The following is a 15157-nucleotide window of genomic DNA, read 5'->3' on the forward strand; positions in this document are numbered from 1 at the left end:
CCCTGCTTCTGCGAGACTTCCTTGGTGCCCAAACCTCAGTGAAGCTCTACACTGCCTAACTTTGTGGCTGATTGGCATTTCTTCCTCGACAGAGCCTAAGAAAACCTTTTCTTATTAACTAACATTTATTGAGTTCTTGCCTATATTCCCCTGAGTGCTTTACACATACTACCTTATTCACTCTTGGAACAATCTATAAAACAGGTACTAACCCTGTTTGACAGAGGAGCCTGAGCTTCACAGCGTTCTGTGAACTTGGCTCCATAGGCAGGTTCTTGATTGGTGACAGGGACGAGGTGGGGAGTCTCAATTATTGATCTTCTGTAGCAGACAAGTGGGCAAGACAGGGTGGGAAAAACTCTGTATTCTGACGTGGTGTCGTATATGTGCAAGCTGGACAGTCTCTGCCAAAGTATTTGAAGCAGCAGTGAGAGCCGGCAGCTGGCCCTCAGGCCCTGCCTTTCCTCTGGGACACCCGTTGGGTGGTTGTAGGTGATGTCAGAAACATCAGGATTAGAACTGAGATGTCATCACAACAGGAGTATCTTTGGAACCTTTGGTTCCCATCAGAGAGACTTTGATTAAATTCTCATCATGAAAACAATTAGGCAAGATCTTCCATTCCTAACCAGTCAGTACTTCAAGGACAGGGTCTCATTAAGAGCTCCCAGAAACTGCTGTTTTCAGGATTCAGAGCTGATGGCTGTGTGATCTTGGGATTAATTCCTGACCCACATTTCCTCTGAAGTCTTAGTTCCCCAGGACAGAAGGAACCAAAGTTTTAAATGACCCAAAGAGTAGGAGACTGATGATACAAACTGTCCTTCACTTTCATTAAGGGTGTTGTGAAATTTGAGCTGTTGTGATTCCATTATGTTCTCTGTTGAATTATGTCTACCTGTGGGCAAAGTGATGGATGTGACTCAGATACAGGCACTGCTTGAGTGAATGAGCCTCCTCTTTTTACATCATCGCCCCAATACTGTGGTGGCTTATCTCTCAGCCAGGTGAAGGCTGCCCCCTACTGACTTCAGCAGGTGGAACTCCAGAGACGTTTGGTTCAGTTTCCCTGACAGAAGTGTTGGGATGTACAACCATTTTCTCCCCCTTTTACTTCCTTTCTTCCTCATCCCTACCTTCTTTTTTTCTCTCCAACCTTTTGTTCCTAATGCATTATTGATTCCCTACCACGTGCTAGTCACTGCAATTGGGATTGATGCAATGAAGAAAAAAATACAGGTACAACCAGTCAGAAAAAAACATTTGGCACAATCTATTAAAATAGAAACTGTGTCGGTTCTGTGGCCCAGGTGTTTAATTGCTAGACACTCCAGAGACTCTTGTGCACATGTGTACCTGGATGTGTTATAAATATTTTCATTATAGCACTGTTGATAATAGCCCCAAGCAGGGTCCATTTTAAATGTCTATCTTCAGTGGAACGACTAAATAATTTGGAGTATTTTCAAACAATAGAATAAACACTATTCAGCAATGGGAATGAATAAACAGTAGCTACATGCAACAATATAGGTGAATCTTCCTGAACATGTGGGCTTTATTCTCTGTGCCTTAGTAAACAGCCAGTGACGAGATGGATGTGTGCTTAGGAAGCTGACTGTGGGTGGTGCGTAGAGCAGAGTCCATGCTGGAGACAGGGGCCCTGGAGAGAGGAAGTGCTGTGCTAAACCCAGGCTGTAGGGGGAGCCAGGGGGAGCAGGGGGAGAGAATGGTATTAACTGGTGAGAGAGAGGTGTGAGGAGCAAAATAAACACAACGTGGTGACCTGTTGACTGAATTGATCGGAGAGGGAACCACGTAACATGTTGCCTCGAGCTCTCACCTCTGACTAGGAGGATGGTTGTATCATTAAGTGAGGTAGGAACAGGACTGGAGTTCTGAAATGGTGGGAAATGAGTCTGCATGACATCAAGTTATATGATCTTGGGCAAGTTATTTAACTTCTATTTACCATAGTTTTCTCAGTAAAACAGAAAAAAATGTCAGAGTAACAACCTCAGAAGATAATACAATGTCTGATATGAAAATGTATACTGTTACTATGCAGTATTTTGAAGAGTAGGTGTGACCCAGGTATATAACATCATAAATGAGATGCAGTCTTTCCTTTAGGCATAACAGTAAAAGACAGGTGTAGGAAAACTTGAATCACCTCATGTCTCCAGTGAAACCTAGAACACATCAAGCTTGGGCGTGGGAGAAAGGCTAGGACTAAAGGCACAAAGAACCAAGGTTACACAATGTGGGAAAAGGAAAGCCAATGGGTGATAAACGAGACTTTCAGTGAAGGGTCAGTCAGAAGTTACTATGTTGCTTTGCTAAAAATAGTTCTTGGTAAGAATAATTATTTATATAAAGTGATCATCTGGGCCTTATATTAATATTTTTGGTGATTGCCAAGTAATACATATTCATCACAGAAAATTAGTAAAAAGAACAGGTAAATAAAGAACACCTATAATTCCAATGTCCAGAGATACTCTTGTTAATATTTCAGCTCTATCCATTTGTCTGTCTATCCATTCATCCATGTTTTCTTTCTTTTTCCTTTAAAAAGAGTTGAAGTTTAACTGTATATTGTGCGACCTGCTCAGTTTTGCCCAGGAACTTACATGGTGGCTTACCCAGCATGAGGGATTTAGGGTAACCATGTGAAGTAAGAAGAAGATGTCCAATGTGCTTTGTCAGTGAGTTGTTTGGATAAAGTGCAACAGTTTCTTCTCTGGCAGTCTTAAAATATAACAGATGAAATTCTCATCTCGTTGATGGCAAGGGCACGACTCTGCTGTCCTATCCTGTGATTCTCCTGCGTGTGGGAAAACCTTGAGTATGCTTTTCGGAACACTTAACTCCTCTCAAAATTGACGGAAAGAAAGAGTGCTGTGGGTATGATGTAGGAGAGGATTTTATTAGTCCCTCACCTACACTTGCCTGGAGGACCGATGAGTCCATCTCTCCCAAGAGGATAAGGCTGCTCAGCTACTCGTTTTTAAATATTAAAATCACTGTTAAATTCTACTCTGACTAATCAGAAATAAAGACAGGGAAGATTAGTGTCACATGAGCAGATCATTTTAAATAGGCTTAAAATCTAAGAGGTGGAAGCTGCTTTGCCCAGGCTATTTGCCTAGACTATTTGTTGGATTGGCTAGGATAACTCTGTGTGTGTGTGTGTGTGTGTGTGTGTGTGAGAGAGAGAGAGAGAGAGAGAGAGAGAGAGTGCGAGCGCAGGTGAGAAGACGAGTGTTCTGAAGGCTTTGTTTTTCTGTGTGTATCTTGTAAATGTAGAGGCTACTGGTATGAGAGGATTAGACAGAAGGTCTAATTAAGTTAGGTAAGTATTTTACCAAAATCACAGCTCTTCAGGTCTGTAATTTTCTCAGAATATTTCTCTTCATGTCAGTGAGTGTACTCATATACACAGGCACACACACTACACAAGGGGAGAAGTGGTTTCCATCTCCTTGCCACAGAGGTCTAAGAAGGTAGGAAAGTATTTTCTCTCTTGAGTCTTTTTGGTTGTAAAGAAATTTAAATTCATTCCTTTAACAAATGCTCATTGAATTCATGGAGTGTAGGCACTGTACTGAAAGTGGGGGATGGGAGATTGTCTAGAAGCAGGAAGTAGTGATAACAAGCCTTTCATCAGTGATGCATGTGCCATAACAGGTTTATCTGCACTTGTTACTTGGCGGCCTCCAAAGAGAAGTCCTGTTGTCTCCAGGATAAAGGCTGAACTCCTGCCCCTGAGAAGACCATCTGCAGCGTGGTCTCCATTGGTCTTTCTGGCCTCACCTCCTGACATCTCCCATGCTCACTTTATCCTCCAGTCATTCCTATGGGAAGGATTAAAATTGTTTTCTTTTTTAAATCCTCACGTGAGCATATTTTTTTATTGATTTCAGAGAGAGGGGAAGGGGGAGAGGAAGGGAGGGAGGGGAGAGAGACAGAGAGACTGAGAGACAGAGACCTCGATGTGAGAGAAACATCGATTGGCTGCCTCCCTTACGCGTATGTGCTGCCTGACCAGGGAGTGAACCTGCAACCTAGGCATGTGCACTGACTGGGGTTTGAACCCACAACCCTTTTGGTGTATGGAATGCCACTGCAACCAATGGAGCCACCAGCTGGGGCAAGAATTAAATTTCTTTTCAATCAAAAAGGGTGCTCAGCCCTCGTACCTCTGCCTGGGGCCCGTGGTTCCCTGTGGGGGACTGCTCTTCCCGCACTGGCCGGTGTGGCGGTGCTCACCCCCTGGGGCTGCCTGCCACCCTGCTGCAGTGATAAGCCATCATGCTCTGCTCTGTCCCCAGCAGTCCCCCATCCCATCTTCTGGCGTCCAAAGTTGGCTGCCCTTCCCTTCAGCATTCGGAGTCAGGTGGGAAAGAAACTAGCTCCTTGGGCAGCCCTATCTTAAACCAGAATGTCGGTGTGCATTTCACCCTTCTTTCTTTCACCCTCCACGTGGAGAAGCCAGGTGTTAGGAGTTTTCTCCTGAAGGCAATGGCGCTGCACTGTGCTGTGTGGACGGGGGTTGTGAGAGGAAAACACACAAACGTATTACTTGGATGTGGCTGTGCTTGGCCCGGCCCTCACCCTGGGAGCTGCAGCCTCTTCACGGGTGTGTGGAGTCCTCTGTAAGGCAATGTAGTTAAGTCCGTGTTGCCAAGGGGGAGTGAGGGTCTGGGCTTCCAGTTCTGACACCTTTCTCACATCACTTAAGTGTCATCCACACCTCTGTTTTATGAATTGGACATAATATCAGTAGAACTTTAAATACGGTAGTGGCCCATTTAATCTGTTTTACCTCCCTTTCCAATCAAGGATTAAGGCAGTCGTTCCAGAGCCCTGGTCTGGTAGCTCATTTGGTTAGAGCATTGTCCCAATATGTCAAGGTTGTGGGTTTGATCTCTGGTTAGGGCACATATAAGCGTCAAATGCATAAATAATGTAACAATAAACTGATGTTTCTCTCTCTCTCCCTCCCTCCCTCCCTATTTCCCTCCGGCTTCCTTTCTCTCTCTAAAATCAGTCAGTTAAAAAAATGTAAAAAAGACTCATTCTAAGCTTCTGGCTGTCCTGTCGCTCTCTGTCTCTCTTTAGTAATGGGGCGTAACGTTTAAGGAATGCTGACCACAAGTCAGGTAGTTGGAAGATACTATGATTATTCTCAATTTACTTGTGAGGAAACTGAGTTAAGAGAATCTAAGTAATTTACTCAAGGATATACAGCTGATAATTATCTCAGACTCAATTTTAAAAAGGCGTTTTACAGCATGAAATGGATATCCAGTGGATAAATACACACACATATATGTATTTATAATTAGTTAAGTTTGTTTGTTGTGGGTCTAGTAGAGCAACTTTTTAAGATCATTGACTGTTCTATCATGGAATTATTTTTTAGGTATGACTAGAAATCCTGTGTTCTGCAGTTGTTAGAGTAATGTGCCCATATGTTTTCCCATCTTCTAGCTTCATTGAGATGAATTGACTGACACACAGTATTGTCTAAGTTAAGATTGTCTAAGTATTGTCTAAGTACAATGTAATGATTTGATACATGTGTAAAATGCAAAGTGATTACAACAGTAATGTTAATTAACACATCTATCACCTCCCATAGTTACAATTTTTTGTGTGTGGTGAGAACTTTTAAAATCTCTTTTAGCAACTTGAAACAAATATTCTTTAGTTCAAATAAGACCATTGCTTATATTATATAAACTGTAAGTATCTTCTGAACAATTTTTTTTTTGTTGTAACAGGCAATTATTGAGTTACTATGGATATAATTTTGTGGTGATTGTAAGTGGTTATTAGGCTTTTGGAAATCTCTGTGTTTTAAATATCTAAACATAATGACATCAAAAATGTATATTTTTGTTTTTTGCAGGACAGAGTTCATTCAAAGAGGCAGGATTTCAATCACTGGGGCTGGTTTTCTCAACTGCATTTTGGAAACTTTTGCAGGCACATTCTTAAGACAGGGGGCCCAGAAGGTAAGCCTGTATCCATTTCGAACCAACACTAATTCTAAGAAACCTTGGATGTTCCCGTTTGGTCGTTGGATAAGGCTCATAAACAAAAAAAGAAAAATATAGTTAATAAACAAATATTTGCAAAAATAATTACCCTCATGAATTATTATATAAATCCAAATCAAAGTAAAAGTGCCATTTGTGGCCCATTAAATTAAAAATATACCAATGAAGCATATGTGATAATATGGAGAATACTTAAAGTCTAATTAAGAGAAATAACCAGAGTGAATAATTATATTTATAGTTTATATAATATGACAGCTATTTAATTAAAAAGATAATAGCTAATATTTATTGAATGCTTACTGTGTGCTACTCACTGTGAAAAGAATTTTTATTTATCTCAGTTAATCGTTACAAACCTTTGAGAAAGCTGATACTGTCATCCTGGTATTGTGGATGAAGAAGACATAGGAATCCAGAGCTCCTGTTTATCTCTTTCTGTGGTTGTGACACTCTGTCATTGTGGGGCTTAGGCATCTAGGAAGGTGATTCAGAGGCCACCTTGGCGTTCTAAGGCCCTGTGTACCCTGTTTTAAGTAGAGCGATTCAGTTTTTATTCTGTGAAATATGACAGTTCACATGAGATTCATATATCCTATTTTCTTGCCTAGGGCCAAGTCCATTCCTTATCATCTTTATATGCCTATTGCAGGTGTTCTGAAGTGGTTTGAGATTGCATTTATTTTACAATATTGTTGTTGTTATTAATTGTGATTATGAGCCTAATCACTATTCCCAGGGTCTACTCAGGACTTACACATATGTTACCTAGTAGGTAGGTTTAATGGCTGGGCAAAAGAATTGTTAGAACCCCAGAGATTTTCTGGGCAGTGGACCTTTGTTCTCATTTGGCAGATGTAGGTAGGGCTGGGATGCATTGGTCTGGAAGGCTGAGGGTGGTGAATGAGTGTTTAGTACTGTGCGTTGTCATAGATGTACTGTGGAGATTAATGATGTGATCCTGGCCTGGATGAGCACGTATCCAGACTGGCCGAGCCCGGTTAGGCCTGGGAGTGAAAAGGGTGGTTAAGCTTTTGGAATGTTTGACCATTACTCACTCAGAAATTATTGCAGGTTTTTCTGCTATATTGCAAGGTATGTGTTTGTAAAAATTCTTGTTTAGATCAGGAGTGGCAAACTTTTTCTACAAAGAGTCAGTTTAATGTTAAACTTTGTGAGCCAAGAGGCAAAACTGAGATATTCTGTAGGTACTTTATAACAAGAGAAAAAAATTGTACAAGTTTTATTAAAATAATAATAATATTTAGCTGAGCTGGGATAAAAAATTAGTTTTTCCTACCATCAAATTGGTTGAAAATGTTTATTTGTAAAAACCATTTGTATCTCCTGGACTCTACAAACACAGGTACTGGGCTGGATTTACCCTGTGGGCTATAGTTTACTAACCACTGCTTTGTATAAATAAATATTATTTGATGAATCCAAGTGGATTTGTATTTGACCTGTCCATCAGTCCGAACCTGTTAATGATTTAAGCATACAGTGGTTTGTACATTCTGATCCTGTGAGGTCCATAAAGTAGACATTATCATTCCCATTTTACTGATGAGCAATATCTTGAAGAGACAAGTGCAGACACACATTGGGAATGTGTGTGTGGCTGCTCGCCCACCTTCCTTCCTTGTACAGATATATATTGAATACCTGCTCTGTGCTGGGTGCTATGTTTAGTGTGAGCTAACTGGATCTCTTCAACGGCACAGGACTAGCAGAGGGCGGAGTCTGGACTCAAACCCCATCTTTTATCAACAAGTTTTACCCCTTGCCACTTTCTCTGAAGTGGTATGGTGCAGGCTTTGAGGAGTGGGTCATACCTGTACTCCCAAACGTTTCTGGCCTCACAGTAGGTTCTGTGCTGTTTTTTCCCAGTACAATTTTTTTTTTTATTGTTGACAGTGTTACTGATGTCCCAATTCCTCTCCCCCCCTTGCCTGCCTCCGCCCATTTCTCCACTTCCCTCTGGCCATCACCGTACTGTTTTCTGTGTCCATGGGTCCCGCATGCATGTTTGTTGGCTAATCCCTTCACCTTCTTCCATCTAGCTGCTCCCACCCCTCGTCAAGGTTTTATGCTCTTGATAGCAGAGAGGGGGTTTTACTAACCTTAGTCCCAGTTTCCTCCAACCCATAGTGCCTTGGACAGTGCTCTATATATTCACGTGGGAAGGAGCAGAGGCCCACTGTTGGGACATAATCAAGTGACTACATTTTTAAAGTGAAGAAACCCAGTGAGTTCTCTGTATTCTCACTTATTATGCTCAGAAGTAAGAATATATATATATATATATATATATTTTTTTTCTGCTAGCTTATGCCTTTTCCAATTTTTTTTAGGAGACTTAATGAATCAGTTAGCTTTTCAATTTTAGGAGCTTTCATTCATGTCTGTACCTTTCATCTGGGTGTGATGTTTTCCAGCATCAGCCTGATTTCCTGGTAAAACCTGCACAGTTGAGCTGTGTGAGTGGTTCCTGTAGATGTCATCATGAGAGTGTTTCAGGTGACTTTGTTTTCACTTTAGAACTTTCTCCCTGAGGCTGTTTGGTGCTGGTAAAGGTGGGATATGATGTCTGTTTTTCTCAGAAACAGCAAAGCTAGACACTCAGAGATTCTATATCTCTGTGTTTGTAAATTAAAAGCTGGCCCTTGATACAGACCCCTAAGCTGAGGTCACTTGTGTTTCCGCGCCTCAGGGGCTTGTTCACTGATTTTCTCTTCTCCCTTTACTGCTCAGAGGTGACTTGCAATTCAGGGACCTTTCTGACACAGATGCTGACTTTCATATATTACTTGGTCCCCACTTTCCTCTTGGAAAGTAAATATGTGGGTAGGAGAATGGGGATTTTCCTGTCATACTCAAGTCAGCAGATAGGTCCTTGAAATAGAAGCAGTTCTGCACTTGTAGCCCAGTAAAGCCCATTGTCTTGTGATGAAGCACAAGTCTCTTCATCCCTCTGATCCTCAGTTTATTTGTCCACGAGTGGGAATTTTAATGCATTGCCACAGACAGTTGAGAAAGCAACATTTGAAAGCTTTCAGTATATTAAGAAGATATACATGTCAAATAGGAGGGGACCCCCCCCAAATCTGAAATGTATTTATATAAAGTTGTGTATTTTTATGGGTTTAAACTTCAGTCACCTTCTAAGTACTCTCCATTTGATGTACTATACCTATCAAGATTTTTTCTCCACTGCTCAAAACAGTTTTTGGACTTGTTAATTTTGACGCCTTTTAGTGCTTCTGCCGTTTTTTGTTTAACCCCTTCCCACTGGCAAAATATTTCCCTTTGAGTATTTTTGATCAGGGAAGCAAAAAAAAGTTTCTCAGAGTGAGATCGGGTGAATAGGGAGGGTGGGGCATGGGGATCGTGCTAATTTTGGTCAAAAACTGCTGAACTCTCAGTGCAGTTTGGGCAGGTGCACTTGTAAATCACCCACCATGAAATGGGCACACACACCAAAAATCTTCAAAGAAAATTCACTGAAGCTGAATGCAGCCTCTCACAACAAGGCCAGCTAGCACAGGGATACAGGTGGGTTCCTAGAACACTCACCTAGCTGGGAAGCCTGTACTATAAGGGGCCTGTCCTCCAAAAGATAATTCTGGGTTTTTTTGGTTCTCACCTCATATGTAAGGTGTTCTGTTTGTCTTTAAGAATTGAAAAAAAATTCTACTTGCATGCTTCTTTTTTATACTTTCTTTTTATGATTGCATTTTTGTCTTGTTTTTGCTCCTCAAAGTCATATGAACATGTACTAGATTTTAAACTGAGAAGTTCAGTTCTACAAACACTCTGGATGTCAGCTGTGAGTCAGGCATTCGGTGGCATGCTGGAGAAACAAGTAGGAATAAGACAGCTTAACTCCCTAGACATCCAGCTCAGGGTAGAAAGCATGACAGGCGGTGAATAAACATCTGTTGTTGTGAAAATGTATTGAGCCCAATTGGTGTTTAGTGTTCAGCACTGTGTGTGGTACTGACGAGGATATTAAAAAACAGCCAGAGCATAACAAGAGCTTACTCAATGCCAAGCACTGTGCTTGGCATGTATTACCATGTTTATTTATCTAAACGATTCTATGGAATAGGCGCTGTCTCCAGTTTACACCTAGGGAAACTGAGGTCCCTAGCAGCAAAGCAGTTTCCTCAAGGTCACAGAAGTAGAGAGTAATGAGCCTGGAAGTTGAACCCAAGCTTGTCTGACTCCAGAGTGTGCTGTGGATGACTACATGATACTGCCACGTCTGTGGGGTCTGTGCTCAGACTGCTGTGTGGACAGGATGTAAGTGCTTGACCGAGCCAGAGTGAGGAGACATGCCGTGTGCACTGAGGATGGGGCATGCGGGAGCAAGGAGCTCAGTCACCCGTGGAGCACTTGGAACGGACCAGAGGAGGGAGGAGTCCTGATGTTGATACTTGGAAGGTCCTTCGAGTGGCTACAGAGTGTCCTCCTCCTGGTCAGAGCCCCTACCCTCTGCTCTTGGCATAAATGCCATAATGCTAAGTAGGCTGAGTGTGTGTTTAGCTGGCATTTCTGCCATTTTTACTGTAGTGACATATCCTTTTTCACCTTTCCCATGGATTGTGGATTTGTTGTGCTTCTTGTTCTGAAAGTATTTTATATTAATATTAAAATATGTATTAAGATCTTTGTTGTGGCAAAATATACATAGCATAAAATTTGCCACCTTGATCACTTCCAAGAGTACAGTTCAGTGTCACTGCGCCCATTCATTGGTGTGCAGCCATCACCACTGTGTCCAGAACGTTTCCTTCTCCAAGCAGAACTCTGTGGCCATTAGGTAATAGCTCCCCGTTTCTCCCTCTGAGCTCTGGGCAAACACCATTCTATTTTTTGTCTCCATGAATTTGACTGCCCCAGATACTTCACTTAAGTGGAATCCTGCAATCTTTGTCCCTCTGTGTCTGGCTTGCTTCACTTAGATTACATTTTCAAGGTTTATCCATGTTGTTGCATGTGTCAGAATTTCCTTTCTTTTTAAGTCTGAATAATATTCTAATGTGCGTATGTATAACTACATTTTGTTTATCTGTTCATTTCTTGACGGGCACTTTTGGCTGTTGTGAATAATGCTGCTGTGAACATGGGTATATAGATATCTGTTTGCACCTCTGCATTCAATTCTTTTGATGGATTATATGAGAATTCTATGTTTAATTTTTTGAGAAACTGCTTAAACGTTTGTTTTCGAGGTAGCTGCCTCTCTCTGCCCGTGCCAGCAGTGGAGGGTGCTGTGACTGTGCATTTTTCTCAGGTCTCTACAGAAGAGGGAGTGCTGTACATACATCCGTCTGCACTCTGGCCGCCGACGCTGCTCGGTGCCCTGCAGGGCTTTCCCTCAGCCTTGGGACCATTCTCCTGTCTCTTGACTCATCATACTGTCTGCCTCTCTGTCCTGATTCATGTTCTGGTGGACAGTTTTGACCCAAGATGGCCAACAGAAGGTGGGTTGAAAGGGTTGAAAAAGTGCCACTGTGTACAAGTAGCACATTGGGTGTGCCAAATGTGCATTTTAACACGCCTGGAGATAAGGAAGCACATTCAAACCAGACCAAGTAAACATGGAGGAAGACGGGAAGGAAAATAAGGTTAGTGGCAGTGTGGGACACATGCAAGGCTTCACACACATTTTTGCAGCTCAGGGAATAGCCAGCAACTATGAAGCAGGAAGGGGAGGAACACAGACCAGAGTCAAGTCTGACCACGGACATTCCCTGGGGCAGGTGTGTCTCCTGTGCTCCCACTTTGGGGAAGGCATGTCTTAGGCCAGTGTTGCTCAGCCTTTCCCCCATTATTACCCACTCCCCCCAGGAACCTTTTAAGACAGTTTTTTTTCTAATTGTACCACCCCCCATGAAATTTTAATACCATAGGTATATGAATTATCTGTTTACATGCTGTATTATGTCTTTGCTTTATACATAAGAAGCGTTAGATATTTTTCACTCCCAGGAACAAATTGTCATCCCCTTCCGATAGTGTACCCATTGAGAAAGCATGCTTTATGGTGCACTGGGTATAACTATCTTTTGGAGTTTTTGCCTCCATCTCTTCAGACCAAAACAAAATATTCATTAGCTCTCCCTCTCTTCCCCCATGAAAATTCCAAACCAAAATTAAAAGAACTTTTTCGTGAACTCTGTGTCATTCTTGGCAAACCCTGCATTTTACTTTTCTAGGAGAGGCTCAAATGGGTTAAATACAGAGAAGAGACTGATGGTTGCCAGAGGGGAGGGAGGTTTGGCGACCGGGTGTGAAAGGTGAAGGACTTGAGAAGTGCAGATTGGCAATTATAAAATAGTCATGGGGATGTAAACTATAGCATGGGGAGGATAGTCAGTAATATTGTAATGCCTATGTGTGGTGCCGGTTGGATGATAGAAATATTGAGGTACACAATTTGTAGGGTATGTGATTGTCTAGCCACTGTGCTATACATCTGAAACTAATATATAATAATATTGAATATAAGTTATAATTGAAAAATTTTTTTAAATTTCAAAAAAGATATATCCAGGGTGATACCAAACCTGTCATACAAGCATTCTCTTCTGCCCATTGTCTGAGTACTTAGAGACGACTACAAATGCTGAGCCAATGTGGGGCTCTCATTTGGTCCTTGCACATAGGTTCCTTTTCCTTTCTTTTTTTTCTTTTAAGTTTGTGGAATGCATTTTCAATGCGTAATAAAATAATTTGTTATTTCAGCCACTCTCCTGGCAAAGCCCCATTATTAGTTCTGTCATTATTCTTATTGTGTTGTTTGGGAGGCTGAAGACTGAGTGCAAACACATGTGGAATATTTGTCACTGAAGCAATGTAGGCAAGTCAAACAATCTGAACTTTGCCTTTGAAGAATGTCTGGTTTAGACATGCTGTAGCTGAAGAGATCTGAACACACTGCTCTCTGAGGGTGTGTGCTTATTTGAGCCTTAACAAAAGTCCATTTTAATAGTGGGAGAAAATTCCCTGACACAGAAGATATTACACTTGTGTGTGTGTGTGTGTGTGTGTGTGTGTATACACACACACAAGGACATAAATACCAGGAGACAGGGATCACTGGGAACCATGTCAGCACTGCCTGCTCTCCTGACCTAAGCCAATTTGTGTGCTAAATTGTATACACAAGTGTTGCATTCTTATCAGTGCGTATTGGGAATTGATGATAATCCGAGGTCAAGAAGGGTCAGCTGCAACACATACAGACATTTCATTAATCATTTATTTGCAAATGGGCATGAAATAGTTGATCTGTTGTGTAAGCTCTATTAAGTCTCTGTCCTTTTGGGTGCTCTGACCATGAGTCACATAAACTATTTTCTGAAGTCTCACATGAGCTGACAATATTCCAAAGGCAAGATTCAGAGGCTATTTTACACATAGTGTCAGGCAGCCAGACTCTTCAGGATTCTGTGGCTGGCCCCAGGACCCTTTTGTTTAGATTTACAGCAGTGTGGGTGGTATCTGTAAAGTTGGCTGGTAAAAGGCTTGCCCGGTAGAGTATTACAGCATGATTTTGTGAGGATGGGTATGTCTCTAGAATTTAGAGCTTATCTCTATTTTCTTAAGTCACACTAATTAAGTTAATGAGAGTTGATTTCTAACATTCATTATGCTAGTTAGCAAGCCACTGATTTCACCAGTGAAAATTCCCGGTTTTAACCTTCCTTACGCTAATTATCAAAACTTCCAGCCAACCCTGGAAGTACGAAGGTGCCTACTTGAGGGTGCCTGGCTTTCTGGGTTGTCAGGGGAACTAACACATGGACCATAACATGAGACTGCATGTGCTGACATATTTTGAAGCCGATTATAGACATCCTAATAATCATATACCAAATATCAACTCCTGAACTAAAAGTCTAGTGTGTCCTGCCTTTAGAAAGATTATTTTGTATGAAACAAAGTTTTGACTGTGTGTTTAACACAGATGTTGACTGTGAGATTTCTGAGCAGTGCCTCTTGGTCTGTGATCTGGTTTTCTCATGTTCCAGGTGTCACGCTCAACATCCAGAACCCTGGGTTGTCTCATCTGTGAAATGCAGTGATAATAGTCTTACTGATGGGGTTATTTTAAGGATTCAGTGAGGACACATACATGAAACATGCCTGACACAGAAAAACTCCAGTAATTATTGGAGTTCTGATGAAAAGAATATTTTTATAAGTATAAATAGCCTTATTAATGCTGATATGAACAAACATTTCAGATAACAGCAGTATAGGTGAAGTTTATGTTGTTTCTTTTGAAAACACATTTAACATTTTGGTAGAGACCCTTCCATGTATGTGTCTTTGTGTGTATTTGCATGTGTATGTATGTGCACTTTTTTTTTTGAGAAACGAAGTTGGGTCATTCTTTTTGTTAGCCCAACTTTGTCATTTATGGACATTTTGTAAACATTTTTCTGTGCCGTTACGTGTTCCTTGGAAACATGCTTTTTAATGGCTTCATAATACTCCACTGGCATACCATCTCTTATTGTTGATTTCTATTTTTTTGCTATTACAGATATTATTGTGGTAAATCTGTGCATATAAATATTTGTGTATATTTTCGATTACTTCCTAAGTTAAAGCACATTTTTAAGACCTTTGATACATGTCACCAAATAATCCTCCCAAATAATTCTGCCAGGTTATAGCTTCCACCGTGAGCAGACTCTGGTATCAGCAGTTTTCTTGCTGTGTGACTGACTCAATGATTTAACCTCCTAGAACTTCCAGTTTTTGTCAGGAAAGCGGGGCTAATTATTCTACCCTCGGAGGATTCTTGTGAGTAAGAAATGAAATAGCTCCAGTCTTCTGATTTCTACTCCAAAGACATTAACAGTTAGTGCTTCTGTCATCAGCTACTTATTTGATCTCAGATCTTCTCCAGGCTTTTTAGTTGTGTTACCATGGACTAGTTGTCCAAGGTCCTCAGTTCCTTACTATAAGTGAAATGTCTAGTGTATACACCTGCCTGGTGGTCACAACTCTAAGAAAGAGAGGCTATTTCAGGATCCCAAGAGTCCAAGGAGCAAATAAAACTTATTCAG

General features: G+C 41.3%; 1 protein-coding gene across 3 annotated transcripts in view; it reads left to right on the forward strand.

Moving 5' to 3' along the window:
* PRELID2 (PRELI domain containing 2) overlaps nt 1-15157 on the forward strand; it is a 69353-nt gene that overhangs the window by 26726 nt on the left and 27470 nt on the right. For all 3 annotated transcript variants that reach the window (XM_053666450.1, XM_037163343.2, XM_037163344.2), the window contains exon 5: nt 5918-6023. In XM_053666450.1, the coding sequence (XP_053522425.1) occupies nt 5918-6023 (106 nt within the window). The remainder of the gene's footprint in view (nt 1-5917; nt 6024-15157) is intronic.

This window comes from Artibeus jamaicensis, unplaced genomic scaffold (assembly GCF_021234435.1).
Source record: "Artibeus jamaicensis isolate MK-2021 breed Jamaican fruit bat unplaced genomic scaffold, CSHL_Jam_final contig_456, whole genome shotgun sequence".
In the NCBI taxonomy this organism is placed as follows: Eukaryota; Metazoa; Chordata; class Mammalia; order Chiroptera; family Phyllostomidae; genus Artibeus; species Artibeus jamaicensis.